At 39.0% G+C, this 15,504-nt stretch overlaps 3 protein-coding genes across 5 annotated transcripts; all 3 read left to right on the forward strand.

The window, feature by feature from the left end:
- The first annotated feature begins 1,969 nt into the window (after positions 1-1,969).
- On the forward strand, positions 1,970-7,362 carry LOC121185598 (chemokine-like receptor 1). Of its 2 annotated transcripts, XR_005894375.1 has the most exons (4): positions 1,970-2,166; positions 3,973-5,134; positions 5,842-5,896; positions 6,577-7,362. XR_005894375.1 is itself a non-coding variant. In XM_041043847.1 (2 exons), exon 2 carries the CDS (start codon positions 3,991-3,993, stop codon positions 5,131-5,133), a length of 1,143 nt encoding a protein of 380 aa, XP_040899781.1. In that variant the 5' UTR covers positions 1,970-2,166; positions 3,973-3,990; the 3' UTR covers positions 5,134-5,763. The 2 variants fall into 2 exon arrangements, 1 of the variants encoding a protein (XP_040899781.1); XM_041043847.1 differs by lacking the exons at positions 5,842-5,896; positions 6,577-7,362 and having other exon boundaries at positions 3,973-5,763.
- A 1,388-nt stretch (positions 7,363-8,750) lies between these two features.
- Positions 8,751-11,362, forward strand: LOC121185600 (chemokine-like receptor 1). The gene is made up of 2 exons (XM_041043848.1): positions 8,751-8,887; positions 9,293-11,362. Exon 2 carries the CDS (start codon positions 9,311-9,313, stop codon positions 10,442-10,444), a length of 1,134 nt encoding a protein of 377 aa, XP_040899782.1. The 5' UTR covers positions 8,751-8,887; positions 9,293-9,310; the 3' UTR covers positions 10,445-11,362.
- On the forward strand, positions 8,807-14,606 carry LOC121185601 (chemokine-like receptor 1). Of its 2 annotated transcripts, none has more exons than XM_041043850.1 (2): positions 8,807-8,887; positions 13,122-14,606. In XM_041043850.1, exon 2 carries the CDS (start codon positions 13,140-13,142, stop codon positions 14,247-14,249), a length of 1,110 nt encoding a protein of 369 aa, XP_040899784.1. In that variant the 5' UTR covers positions 8,807-8,887; positions 13,122-13,139; the 3' UTR covers positions 14,250-14,606. The 2 variants fall into 2 exon arrangements, with proteins under 2 accessions (XP_040899784.1, XP_040899783.1); XM_041043849.1 differs by lacking the exon at positions 8,807-8,887 and adding an exon at positions 12,717-12,835.
- Positions 14,607-15,504: the final 898 nt, after the last annotated feature.

Consider the following 15,504-nt stretch of genomic DNA (forward strand, 5'->3'; position numbering starts at 1 on the left):
CTACACATGCCTTGTGTGTCTGAGTGAAACCCATCTGGGCCCAGAATAGCAATGCCCACACATCATCCTATGCAAGTCAGGTGTATGGGTCCTGGCTCTGATTCTCAGCGCTACAAACTTCATCTTCAGGGACACTGAACCATCATATTTTAATGAAGATATCATTCTTTGCTTCAAGAACTTCGCTGTGTCAGATGATTATGACACAGAATCTGTAACTCAACTGCAATACTTTCGTCATCAGACCATGATCATTTCACTGTCCCCCTTCACTGTCATTGTCTCCTGCTATGCTGTGATAATCCATCGTCTGAGGAGGAACCGCACCCTGGCCAACCAGTCAAGTCAACCCTTTAAGATCATCACTGCCGTCATCACCACAGTTGTACTTGGCAATACAAGTACAATTGTTTTGAGGGTCGTAGTTTTAGAATGTATTGATAATATAAAGACTGGCAAATCACCTAAACAACATATTCATATACAGAACCTACAATGTAAAGCATTATTTCTGTACTGCCAAAAAAACAAGTTCTAAACATCTACAACCACCCATCTCAACCCAACTGCAGTCACATGACAGCCCTCACAAAAAGTATTTGTTGGTTGATCGGCACCAGTTTTAGATGTAGGTCTTGTTCTGTAATTTTGCTCTTTTGGCCTGTATGGTCAGAGTCACCACATAAATCACTCTGATCAATCTGCTTTGTTGTTTTCCATGTCGTGACACCATAGAAAGTGATTCACCTGAAATTTGGCTGCTGGTTTGATAACCATTTTTAATTCATTGTTAAGACAGACTGCTGTAGTCTTGTGATTAAGGAAGTTAGCATGAGCTTAGAGTTTTATGTTTGTAATGTAGCAGCTGCATGGTTTACATAGTTTAAGGTGTACATTACACATGTATCTATGTATACACGTGCATATGTGATTTGCTGTTTTATTTGAATCATAAATGGTGATGACGGCCCATCTGTAGGTGCTGTCATGTAAGTTTCCTCCATATCATGAGTGTACACATCTTTGTCATTTTGGTGGTGGGTGTGTCACTATGGGTGTGTCCTTCACTCAGAGTTACAAATGATTGCATTCACCTGTGCGTAAAGAGGGCGTTCATTCACCTGTGCGGAGTTGGGTGAGAGTCAAGATTGAGACTTCCTGTTAACCGCATCATGCGCCCCCACCCCCACCTGTTTTCTGCTTTGCTTTGTTTTTCTTTGCACTGACGCATGAAAGCAACTGTGAGTGGACTTGATTAGATTATGCCTGGAATCTTTTTCTTTAGTAAAACACATTAATACAGACTGTATAGGATATTCTTCTGATGTTGATACTCTGGTTGTTATTATGAACTTTCTCCAGCAGAGGGAACTGCTGTACATATTTAAATAAACAACATTCAGTTATGTGCTGCAGAATCAGGTGCTTCTCAGACCAGGGACAGGAAAACTTTGGAAGGAAATAAAGTATGTTTTCAGTAGGCTGTTTGTGCTATAGTCAGGTATTATCACTAACTCAGAAGATTACTAGCTTTATCAAGAACTTTCCTGTTCTTCTAATATTCTCAGTTAGGTAACCTTTGTGATAAATGTCTTAATTGTATTAGTGAAATTGTTTTGAGCCCTCTGTAATTAGTAATTTTGTGTATGAAAAGTATAATAAGTACTGCCAGCAGTCTTTAGGGTAGCATCTGTGCTTGCTGAACCATTAAATTGTTTCTAAAATAAAAATAATAGTTGCATGTCATGTGTCTTTCTAAATTTCAGAAGAAAACAGCACAACATGTTGACAGGAAGGAACAGTTGCCAAAGATCAACTATTACACCACTGGTAGGCGTGACAAGTCAAAGCACCTGATCTTTCTCTGGTATTCAGGTAAACTGGGCTTCATATCTAAAATCTGCATCTGCAATAGTGCAGTCCATAGATGTTTTGGCTTTTTAATAGATCTGAACTTGCAAACTTTAAATTAATACATTTTAGGGACTTGCAATACAACTGGAATTTGTTATAATAAGCATCAAAAGTACTAAGAAGAATTACCTTGTGTTGCAAGTGGTCCCGCCTTGATGTAGTGACATACTTCAGGAGTCCTGTCAGAATTTAACCAGATAAGTTTCTTCTGCTGCAGACACCTCCTCATCTGACTGACCAGCTCTGAAAAAGGTACTGTTGTTGTTATCCTTTGAATTGCATGACATGAATCTGAGGGGGTTGGATAGATGAATAATAATAATAATAATAATAATAATAATAATAATAATAATAATAATAATAATAATAATAATAATAATAATAATAATAATACAGTTGGAAACAAAAGTATTGGCATCCCTGTCAGTTTGACATGTTTTGCATAAAGCAAGAGTTTAAAGCAATTTTTTATTGAAGCAAACTAAATGAACATTTCAAAACAATGATGTGATCAACAAATCATTCTAACCATCATTTAGTTTGCTTCACTAAAAAATTGCATTAAACCCTTGCTTTATGCAAAACATGTCAAACTGACAGGGGTGCCAATACTTTTGTCTACAACTGTAAATTAATAAATGCATCATATAGTTATAGCTACCGTGACATACACCTTCCATTGAACTTAATAACAAAGGCATTAATAAAATTATACATTAAAGTTCAACTGATTTCAGATAGCTTGCCGCCTTTCTGACCGGACAAAGATTTTTGTAACGAGGCTGATATCTTTACATAAATTTTCGATATATCTGTTGTATAATGAGTAGTCGTTTCTGTTCAATATCTACATGCTGCCCCTAGCTCAGATCATCGAACATCACAATATCTCTTACCACACTTATGCAGACGACACACAACTTTATATTTCAGTGTCACCACACAACCACAGTCCCCTACATTCACTAAGCAAGCATTCACTATTCAGCAAATCAATGAGTGGATGTGCCAGAATTTTCTCCAGCTCAATGCAGATAAGACAGAATTGATTGTTTTTGGCTCCAAAAATGAAAGGTCCAAGATCAGTGCTCACCTTGACTCCATGTCACTGAAGGTTACAAATCAAGCCAGAAATCTCGGTGTAATCCTTAACTCAGACCTGAATTTCACCAACCATATAAAAGCTATCACCAAGTCTGCCTATTACCACCTGAAAAACATTGCTAGGATCAAGGGTTTTCTATCCAAATAAGACACAGAAAAACTTATCCACGCGTTCATTTTCAGTAGGCTAGATTATTGTAATGGTATCCTAACAGGTCTAAACAAATGATCTATCAGACAGTTGCAGCTGGTCCAAAATGCTGCTGCCAGAGTCCTAACTAACACCAGAAAAATGGACCACATTACACCTGTCCTCAAATCACTGCACTGGCTTCCTGTGAATCAAAGGATACAGTTTAAAGTTCTACTCTTGATCTACAAAGCACTGAATGGTCTTGGGCCAAAATATCTCATGGACTTACTGGTTCCTTATGACGTATCCAGACCCCTTAGATCATCAGGGACAGGCCTACTGAGTGTCCCTAGGGTCAGGACTAAACAAAGTGAAGCAGGATTTAGTTATTCTGCCCCTCACTTGTGGAATAAACTTCCGGAATACCTGAGGTCAGCCCAAACACTAACTTATTTAAGTCAGGCCTGAAAACACACCTTTTTACTGAAGCATTCTCTTAAGTTGTCTTAACTGCACTCTTCTTATTTAATTATTTTACTGTTTTCTATTTTTTCTGCTCCAATGTTTTAATATATTTCTTTTATTCTATTATTTATGATTTTAATGTAATATGATTTGCTTTTATTCTATGATTTTAATGTAATCTGTAAAGCACTATGAATTACCTTGTGTACGAATGGTGCTATATAAATTAACCTTGCCTTGCCTTGCCTTACCTTGCCTTGACCTCCAGGAAGGATAGAGAAAATAATTAAATAAATTATTATTGATAATAATAATAATGATTATGATGATAATTGTTTTTTACGTCACTATCACAGGCTAGTCTCAAGACAAGGATGGAGAAAAATAATACAACAGAATTCTATCATGGAAATGACAACAAGGATGATTACGAGTATGACTACGAATATGACTACGAGGATGACTACGAGTATGACTATGAGGCATTTGTTAAGCTGAGACAGTCTCTTAACACCATGTCTCTCACTGGTTACTGCCTGGCCTTCTTTCTTGGTGTGCTCGGTAATGGAGTGGTTATCTGGTTGGCCGGGTTCAAGATGAAGAAAACAGTTAACACAGTTTGGTTCCTCAACCTCGCTGTGGCCGACTTCCTCCTCACAGCATTCCTGCCTCTGAGTGTGACATACACAGCCATGGATTTCCACTGGCCTTTTGGAAGCTTCATGTGCAAACTGAACAACACCATAAACTCTCTAAACATGTTTGCCAGTGTCTACATTGTGATGGTGATCAGTGTGGACAGATGTGTGTCTGTGGTGTGGCCCGTCTGGGCCCAGAACCACCGAAATGTACGCAAGGCATCATATGTGTGTCTGGGTGTTTGGGTCCTGGCTCTGATTCTCAGCACTCCAGACTTCATCTTAAGGGACACCACGCCATTATATTTTCCCGAAGATATCATCAGATGCTTCAACAGCTTCGCTCTGTCAGATGATTATGAAACAGAATCTGTGAAACAGTTACGAAGCTTTCGTCATCAGGCCATGATCATCACCCGCTTCATCCTGGGATTTATTGTCCCCTTCACTGTCATTGTCTCCTGCTATGCTGTGATAATCCATCATCTGAGGAGGAACCGCACCCTGGCCAACCAGTCAAGTCGACCCTTTAAGATCATCGCTGCCATCATCACCACTTTTTTCCTGTGCTGGGCTCCTTTTCACATCCTGACTCTAATTGAGATGGTTCATCACACAACTGAACATTTAAATGAAACATTATCCGATGTCACTACTATTGGTGTCCCTATAGCCACCAGCCTGGCGCTTCTCAACATTTGCCTGAATCCCCTGCTGTATGTGTTCATCGGCCAAGATTTCAAGAATATAGTCTGCAAATCCATCCCGAGGGTTCTGGAGACTGCCTTCCAGGAGGAGGAGACACGCCCTCATACCAACACAGAGTCACCGTTCACTAGTCGCAGTAAAGAGCAGTCTGTTATTGATGCTGAAGTATAAGGTTGCCCATGATATGAATAATGAAATATTCTAATTGTACATGACAAATTTATTTTACTGGAAATAGCCTTCCATTAAGAGAGGACACTCTCACACTGACACAAAGTCAGTAGAGAACAGTCTGAACAATGGCATGTCAGCTCTTTATATTATATAACTAATGAAATTGCACAAATAATTATCATACATGTAAGTGAATATAAAAACTTGGTTTAACTCTGTATTTTGTTTTTTTCAACCTGACAAGGAACCCAAATTTCCTCTTTTGGTCTATACAGTCAGTTTCTCACAGTAAATCACCCTGAAATGTTTCTTATGATCCACTGAGCACATGGATGCTATTGCTCTACATTACCCCCTACTATATAGATATGCCATGGAAAAGTATTATATAAGTATAAGTAAATTGTGATTCCAACAAAATTTTCCACATACTTAGCTAAACATACAATTTATCTTTACTATAAGGAATGGCTAATGTAAGCATAATAAATACATGTAGTATTTTGATCTTTTCTTTCTTTTTTTGTTTACTTTGTTTTACTTTTTAATTTTGTTAAAATTAGAAAGTGTTTAGAAATTTTGTGTATGAAAATTATAATAAGTACTGCCAGCAGTCTTTAGGGTAGCATCTGTGCTTGCTGAACCATTGAACTGTTTCTAAAATAAAAATAACAGTTACATGTCATGTGTCTTTCTAAATTTCAGAAGAACATGTTGACAGGAAGGAACAGATTGACAAAGATCAACTATTACTCCACTGGTAGGCGTGACAAGTCAAAGCACCTGATCTTTCTCTGGTATTCACGTAGACTGGGGTTCATATCTAAAATCTGCAATGGTGCAGTGGTCCATAGTGATGCTCTGATATGTTTTGGCTTTTTAACCCTTGTGTATTGTTCATATTTTTGCTACTCAGTGTTCCTGGGTCTGGTGGACCCGCTGCATTTTTGACCTTTTAATGCAACACAATCAAACAATTTTATGTTACAATACTCAACAGATGTTTACTTCATCTCAATTACAATCAATATAAACAGCATATATGCTTAATATTTGCCCTTTACCTTTGTTAGATCACATTTATGAATTAAAGTACTACACATTTTTTGTTTGTTTTTTAATAAAATGTTATTTTTAAAAAAGTAAATCAGTTACAATCAAGATATGAGTGGAAAAAAATCAACAAATTTATAAATGAAACAAGGTTTTTCATAACTACTGATTTGTATCTATTTGAACTTCATTAGAAACTCAGCCCATTCAAGTCGGTTTACACAACACAAGCTGAACACATACACTAACCATGTCAGTCTGGACAACACATCAGCCCCATTTGTCCAAGTGAGGAAATAATGTCTTATGTTTTGTTTTATCCTGTGCATATTTTGTCTTGTAATTTCCGCTTTTATTTTTGTAATCTGTTCTCCCTTTGTATTTCAGGTAGCTGGCCCTTCCTCCTGTGTTCCTGCCAGTCTGATTGTCTTCCCCGCCCTGATTGTTTTCACCTGTTCCCCATTACCTAGTGTCTTTATATCATCCTTTGTCCTGTGCCAGTTCGTCGTGTCGCTTGATAGTAGGACCAGTATGCTGTCTTTAAAGGTTAAAAATAATATTAAAATTCATAAGTTAAAGTGTTAGAAAGGGTAAAAATGTAAAAGATGTATTTTTCTTTAGTTCATGAAAATCCGCTCTGCCACCTTACTTCAGTGAACGAGCTAAGGCAGTATAATGTAGAGTCGTGCTCTTAAAGTTGGTAGATTATTAAATTTTGATTATTAAAGATAGATTTTTTTTCTTTGTAATACACTGCAGTGACTCCTCCAATTACTGACTGTCATACAGGATTTAACCCCAAGGCGGAGCTGTTGACTAAGAGTCATAACAAAACACCCTGTGATAGAGCCAGCGAGTGAGCTGAACGAAGAAAAAACATTAACCGGCTAACCAACTAATCAATCCATCCAGCTTCATCTGAGTAAAAGCAAGCGTGTGGGTGCATTTCGGTTTTCATAGCAGGAGTTTTAAACACATCGACAGGACGTACGTTGTCTGCAAACTTTACTGCACTGTGGAAATACTAGCAACGTGAGGGCTCCAGGTTCAAACCCCGGTCTGGGCTCTTCTGTGCGGAGTTTGCATGTTCTCCCTGTGCCTGCGTGGGTTTTCTCCGGGTACTCCGGCTTCCTCCCACAATCCCCAAAACATGTACATTAGGTTAACTGGCTACTTTACATTGTCCCTAGGTGAGTGTGTGCGTGTGTGGTTATCTGTCTTTGCGTATCGGCCCTGCGATTGACTGGCGACCAGTCCAGGGTGTATCCCTCCTCTCGCCGTAGTCAGCTGGGATAGGCTGCAGCTCCCCCGCGACCCTGACGGATCAAGCGGTATGGAAAACGGGTGGATTGATGGATGAGGGCTCACATGTCGCGCTTCCATCCAGAGGAGGCTGCGTGGGCTAAAGACAACCGCCTGAAGCCTCATTTCACCGAATCAACGTACTCTCCACAAGGTGACAACAAAATTAGCCCCGGTGAAAGACTACATCTAAAACGAGTTTAAAAATAATAATAATAATTTGGAAGTTACAGCTATACGACACAATACTGATGGTGCTTTGAGATGTTTCTTAATAAAAGAGAAGTTGAGTAATTCAGCAGCTGACTTTTTTTTTTTAAATGGTGCAATACGTTTATGGTGTATTTTGGATTACTGTTGTCAAATGGAAACTCAATAATCGATTTGGTAATCGAATGGAGACCTCAATAGTTCGAATCGAATCGAATCTGGAAATTGGACCGATTAACCACCCCTAATGGTCAGCTTCTTCTTTAGGAGCTGCAATACCATCTTTTGCATGGTAAAAAAAAATTGTGTGTAATGTTGTGTCCACTGTGTCCCTGAGTCATGTCCAGGACAACTCCTGATTTTTCTCAGGGGCTCCTCCATCAGGTTTTCCTGTGTGTTTCCTTGTTCAGCTGCCCTTTTAGCTCAGTTGGTAGAGCACGAGACTCTGTCTCTCAGGGTCGTGGGAACCCCACTCTGGACGGCACTGCCTCCCATGGGCCCATCACCCTTGGGAGGTGCCGTAGGACATCAGTGCATTGTGGGCTGGGAGGCAGTTGCCCCCTCATCCTGGCAAGACAACAACAATGACATGACATGACTTGTAAGCTCCAAATAAGTGCAGACAATGACATGACATGAATTGTAAGTTCCAGATAAGCGGCAGATGATGACATGACATGACTTAAGTAAGTAAGTTCCAAGCATATGAGGAAGGGGCATCACAGGCAGCCCAGATGTATATGAATCCATGTGCACGCTTAGGAGCTGCTCATCCTAAAGCGTTGTAAAGTACCCACTTGTGCCACACTGGGCAGACACACAAAACACATACTAACAGCAGGTGCAGACAGGAGGAGGACAAAGTGAAGGTGTTCTGATATATGTTCTTCACAGGAAATGAGCCAAGGGTGTTTGAGTTTGAAAAAAGAATTAATCATATCATTTTTGATAAAAAATGAAAACAATTCAGGGGTTAATACTTGCAAACTTTAAATTAATTTCACAACTGGAGTTTGTTATAAGAAGAGTCAAAAGTACTAAGAAGAATTACCATGTGGTCCCGCCTTGATGTGGTGACATACTTCAGGAGTCCTCAGTGCACTGAGCTTTAACCTGTCAGAATTTGACCAGACAAGTTTCTTCTGCTGCAGACACCTCCTCATCTGACTGACCAACTCTGAGAAAGGTACTGTTGTTATCCTTTGAATTTGCATTAAATTGAGAGGAATCTGAAAGGGTTGGATAGGGGAACAACAACAACAATAATAATAATTATTATTATTATCATTATTATTATTATTATTTTAAATAAAGAAATGCATCATATAGTTATACCTACTGTGGCATACACCTTCCCGTGAATAAAATGATAAATTAAAGGTCAACTGCTATATTTCAGATAGCTTGCTGCCTTTCTGAAAAGATTGAAAAGATGTTTTTTAAAGAGGCTGATATCTTTACATAAATTTTCGTTATATCTGTTGTATAATGAGTAGTTGTTGTTGACCTCCAGGAAGGACAGAGAAAATAAATAAATTATTACTGATGATGATGATGATGATGATAATTGTTTTTTACATTGCTATCACAGGCTAGTCTCAAGACAAGGATGGAGAAAATTTATACAACAGAATTCTATCATGGAAATGACTCTCTGTATGACTACGAGGATGACTACGAGGATGACTACGAGGATGACTATGAGTATGACTACGAGGCATTTGCTAAGCTGAGACAGTCTCTTAACACCATGTCTCTCACTGGTTACTGCCTGGTCTTCGTTCTTGGCGTGCTCGGTAATGGAGTGGTTATCTGGGTGACCGGGTTCAAGATGAAGAAAACAGTTAACACAGTTTGGTTCCTCAACCTCGCTGTGGCCGACTTCCTCCTCACAGCATTCCTGCCTCTGGCTGTGACATACACAGCCATGGATTTCCACTGGCCTTTTGGTAACTTCATGTGCAAACTGAACAGCACCATAAACTCTCTGAACATGTTTGCCAGTGTCTACACCCTGATGGTGATCAGTGTGGACAGATGTGTGTCTGTGGTGTGGCCAGTCTGGGCCCAGAACCACCGAAATGTACGCAGGGCGTCGTACGTCTGTCTGGGTGTTTGGGTCCTGTCTCTGATTCTCAGCGTTCCAAACTTCATCTTCACGGACACTGAAGAAGAAGAAGAAATGATCTTTTGCTTCACCAACTTCGCTCTGTCAGATGATTATGAAACAGAATCTGTGCAACAGTTACGAAGCTTTCGTCATCAGGCTGTGATCATCACCCGCTTCATCCTGGGATTTGTTGTCCCCTTCACTGTCATTGTCTCCTGCTATGCTGTGATAATCCATCATCTGAGGAGGAACCGCACCCTGGCCAACCAGTCAAGTCGACCCTTTAAGATCATCGCTGCCGTCATCACCACTTTTCTCCTGTGCTGGGCTCCTTTTCACATCCTGACTCTAATTGAGATGGTGGCTTACACAACTGAACATTCAAATGAAACATTATTCTATGTCACTGCTGTCGGTGTCCGTGTAGCCACCAGCCTGGCGCTTCTCAACATTTGCCTGAACCCCCTGCTGTATGTGTTCCTCGGCCAAGATTTCAAGCATATAGTTCGCAAATCTATCCTGAGGGTTCTGGAGACTGCCTTCCAGGAGGAGGGGACACGCCCTCATACCAACACAGAGTCACTGTTCACTAGTCGCAGTAAAGAGCAGTCTGTTATTGATGCTGAAGTATAAGGTTGCCCATGATATGAATAATCAAATATTCTAACTGTACATGACAAGTAACTTTTATTTTATTGGAAATAGCCTTCCATTAAGAGGCTATTTTGTCCATTTGTGGCTATATATGTCAGCAAAGAAAAACAAACAGCCTAGTTATTTAAATTACATAACTGGCTCATAACTTAAACGAAATAGTAATTCAATCAGTTTGACAAAGAACCTTTCTTGTCATTAATTATAGAAAACTGTAAACTTTATGGAACAGAATGTAGAAGCTACAGTGTGAAGTATTATTTCTGAACCACTGCACAAACAGGCTTACAGCAAGTTAATTTTGACAGCACCAGCTACCCCACTTTCACCTTGAGTCCTACACAACCCAACTTCCTCTACCATCCAGACATGAGAAATGCTGGACACAGGAACATGACAGTCCCCACAATACCATCTTTTTCTTGACCTGCACCATTTTCATGATTTCAGTTTTGCTATGACATTTCCTCTTTTGGTCTATTCAGTCAGTTTCTCACAGTAAATCACCCTGAAATGTTTCTTATGATCCACTGAGTACATGGATGCTATTGTTCTTCATTACCACCTGTTATATAGATATGCCATGGAACATTATAAAAGTAAATTGTGATTCCAACATATTTACCACATACTTAGCTAAACATACGATTTATCTTTACTGTAAGGAATGGCTAATGTAAGCATAATAAATACATGTAGTATTGTAAGTACGTTGTAGTTTTGTTTTGTTTTGTTTTTGACTGGATAAAGTTGTTTATTAATATAGACTTTCCTCATGATATTCCTTGGCCAGAAGAGGGATCTGTTTTACATGTGGGAACCTGCTCAGTCATTTGTTATTATGTATAAATATTTTTATAGGATTATCAATAAATCATCCTGTATTACTATGATAAATTCGGCAACATATACAATAAATGCTTACATTTACATCCTTTTACAAGATAATTTTCATTATGTCAGATTGTGCTACTATTGGTTGGTTAAGTGGTTAGTTGTGTCACGCATTTCTTTGTCTTCTGAGGGTATTTGAATTAAATATAAAGTTATGTGTGGTTTACAGGGACATTTTACTATAATGAGTCTTTTTTATGTATATACATTTCCGGGAAAAACAACATAGACGTGTGCAGCGTGCGTCATGGTGTCATAGCCGTTACCATCTCAGAAGCTTCGGGAGAGACAGTCTTGGCCTGCAGCAGAGGGTGGTTATCGGCCACAAAGCAGGAACCACATTGAGGCCAATAACCAAACAAATAATTTCAAACTTTATGTGTCACCAGGCCGGAGATTTAGCAAACAAGGCCTGAATAAATAAAGGATTAACTTATTTCAGCCATTGTGAAGAAGGCTTTGAAACAACTTTACAAAATATAGTTCTTCATGTCAGAAAATGAAATGTACATAAAATATAACCGAACAGTATAAAATGCTGCTTTCTGCAGATCAGCAAAAGTTCAGATTTATTACACTGTTCTTCTCAGCTCATCAATTGCTGATGCTGCTGTATTTGTTTCCTTCTCACATGAGATCAACCAAAAGTACAAACCTCAAAACTGGACATAAACTCAGGCTGAGGCTCAGTTAAAAACTGTATACCTTTCACACACAGCAGCAACAACTGGCCCTGATTACACTCATCAATTTGAGTAGGTGTATAGGCCATCATTTGTCTCTAAAGAGGGATGCTCCACCTGGTAGATGGAAATGTGAGTACAAATAAACAAATATACACAGAAATGACAGTCGTTCATACGCTTCTTTTTGGTCTTTCATTTTTTGGGGGGAAGTTGGACTCCTGACTTCAGTATTACTTAAAACCTCAATGCCTCATAAAGCTATACCCTCTACACAAGTGGAGTGTGTGCTGCTTGTTCTTACTTGCAATGGTTTATTGCACACTGAAGTTTGAAACAATAAGGCATGATGTTACAGAGCCTTGGCATGTCTCTTAGTAACAAAACTGAAATATTTAAGAATCAAACTACAGCACACAAGAAAATCTGGTTAAATTTGTAATAATAATAATAATAACAATAATAATAGTTATTATTATTGTTATTATTATTATTATTATTATGTAAGTGTGTGTGTGTGTGTGTGTGTGTGTGTGTGTGTGTGTGTGTGTGTGTGTGTGTGTGTGTGTGTGTGTGTGTGTGTGTGTGTGTGTGTGCGCTCTCGCTCTCACACACAAGCTTGTGTATGTGGTGTGTGAGTGTGTTTGTTTGTGTCTGTGTTGCATGTGGTCCCGCCTCAATGTGGTGATGTGATCTCACATATTTCAGGAGTCCTCGGTGCACTGAGCTTTCCTTAACCTGGCAGAATTTGACCAGATACAGACTCCTCATCTGACTGACAACTCTGAGAAAGGTACTGCTGTTGTATGTTATCCTTTGAATTTGCATGAAATTGAGATTAATCTGAAGGGGTTAGACTGATTTTTTTTTTTTTAAATAAGTACTAAAGGCATCTGGTGTTAGTTCCAGCTAACTTCTAAGTGGAGAAATATTTCTATAATGAGGCATAGTTCAGCTACCATCTATCTGATTTACTAATATATTTACATAAAGAAAGCTGTTATGTAATGAGTTGTAGTTGTTAACCTCCAGGAAAAGTAGAAAAAAAAATAAGATTTTTTTTCATGTTGCTATCGCAGGCTGGTCTCAAGACAAGAATGGAGAAAATTAATACAACAGAATTATATGGTGGAAATGGCTCTCTGTATGACTACTATGAATATGACTTTGAGAACAAAGATGCTGAACTGACACAGTCTCTTCACACTATGTCTCTCATCGTTTACTGCCTGGCCTTCATTCTTGGTGTGCTCGGTAATGGAGTGGTTATCTGGGTGACCGGGTTCAAGATGAAGAAAACAGTTAACACAGTTTGGTTCCTCAACCTTGCTGTGGCCGACTTCCTCTTCACAGCATTCCTGCCTCTGGGTGTGACATACACAGCCATGGATTTCCACTGGCCTTTTGGTAACTTCATGTGCAAACTGAACAGCACCATAAACTCTCTGAACATGTTTGCCAGTGTCTACATCCTGGTGGTGATCAGTGTGGACAGATGTGTGTCTGTGGTGTGGCCCGTCTGGGCCCAGAACCACAGAAATGTACGCGAGGCATCCTACGTGAGTCTGGGTGTTTGGGTACTGGCTCTGATTCTCAGCGCTCCAAACTTCATCTTCAGGGACACCACGCCATCAAATTCTAATGAAGACGCCATCAGATGCTTCAACAACTTTGCTCTGTCAGATGATTATGAAACAGAATCTGTGCAACAGTTACAAAGCTTTCGTCATCAGGCTGTGATCATCACCCGCTTCATCCTGGGATTTGTTGTCCCCTTCACTGTCATTGTCTCCTGCTATGCTGTGATAATCCATCGTCTGAGGAGGAACCGCACCCTGGCCAACCAGTCAAGTCGAACCTTTAAGATCATCGCTGCCGTCATCACCACTTTTTTCCTGTGCTGGGCTCCTTTTCACATCCTGACTCTAATTGAGATGGTGAATCACACAACTGATTCAGATGAAATATTATACCATGTCACTGCTGTCGGTGTCCCTATAGCCACCAGTCTGGCCTTTCTCAACAGTTGCCTGAACCCCCTGCTGTATGTGTTCATGGGCCAAGATTTTAGGGATATAGTCCGCAAATCCATCTTGAGGGTTCTCGAGACTGCCTTCAAGGAGGAGGAGACACACTCTTGTACCCACGCAAACTCAATGGTCACCAGTTGCAGTAAAGAGCAGTCTGTTACTGATGCTGAGGTATAAGGTTGCCCATGATATGAATAAACCCATAGTATGAATAAACAAACTGTACATAACTACTTTAACTGTGAATGAATGTATATAACAAATAACTTTTCTTTGACATTTATTGTTTTTTATTCAAGGACGCTCAAGACCATTTCTATACATTGTATGAGATTAGAACAATTCACCTGTTACAGTGTGATTGATATGAGTTTAATGATTAGCTGACTATTCAGATCTACAAAAAAATAAAATCTTTCTTTTAACTACACTTTGCAGAGCAGACTAATAATCATAGTGTACAGTGAGCTGTAGATCAATTTGTGATGCAATTGTGGGCTAACATAGTTTGAACTGACAGAAAAGTGAAATTTTCAGAATTCAACTCAAATGGCTGAGTACATGGCTACTAATCCACAGTTCCCCTGTTCATGGAACAAGATTTCAAGAATGCTTTTCTGGAAATAATCCTGAATGTACTGCAACTAGCCTTCCATAAAGAGGAGACACTCTCACACTGACACAAAGTCAGTAGACAACAGTCTGAACAATGACATGTCAGCTCTTTATATTGAGGTATAAGACTGTCCATGACATGAAGAGACAACTACTAAAACTATACAATTATCATAAATGTAAATAAATATAACAACTTATATTCAAAATAGGTATTAGATTACTTTGTGTTTCATTTCATACATCATCAACAAATAAAATATATAAATAATTTTTTAAAAAAAGAAGATATGTTCCTTTCATCTGTCAAGTGCACTGCAGATTTCAATTACTTTATTTGTGCCTGCATGTGTCAGCAAAGACAAAAACAGCCTATATATTTAAATTACATAACTGTACATTCACAAATAAAAAGCCTGGCTCATAACTTAAACGAAATAGTAATTAAATCAGTTTGACAAAGAACACTGTGTATACTGTAAAGCTTATGGAACAGAATATAGACGCTATGGTGTGAAATACAACCCAACTTCCTCTACCATCAAGATGTGAGAAAAACTTGAGACAGAACATATCAGTACCACATAGCCAGCTTCATTTCCTCTTTTGGTCTATACAGTAATGTTTTCCCACAAAATTTTTTTATAATCCCCTCCGGATGCCATTAATCTACATTGCCACCTGCCATGTGGACATGCCATAGATTCCTTCATATCTACCACATACTTTCCTAAACAAGTGATTTAGCATGATAAATACATATATAACACATATAGAAGTTTACTCTTTTCCTTGTTTGTTTGTTTGTTTGTTTGTT

The sequence above is a fragment of the Toxotes jaculatrix genome, chromosome 8, assembly GCF_017976425.1.
Source record: "Toxotes jaculatrix isolate fToxJac2 chromosome 8, fToxJac2.pri, whole genome shotgun sequence".
Taxonomy (NCBI): Eukaryota; Metazoa; Chordata; class Actinopteri; family Toxotidae; genus Toxotes; species Toxotes jaculatrix.

What these genes read in the sequence shown, in the direction of transcription:
- LOC121185598 (XM_041043847.1), top strand. Translation starts at nt 3,991, where the DNA reads ATGGAGAAAAATAATACAACAGAATTCTATCATGGAAATGACAACAAG.
- LOC121185600 (XM_041043848.1), top strand. Translation starts at nt 9,311, where the DNA reads ATGGAGAAAATTTATACAACAGAATTCTATCATGGAAATGACTCTCTG.
- LOC121185601 (XM_041043850.1), top strand. Translation starts at nt 13,140, where the DNA reads ATGGAGAAAATTAATACAACAGAATTATATGGTGGAAATGGCTCTCTG.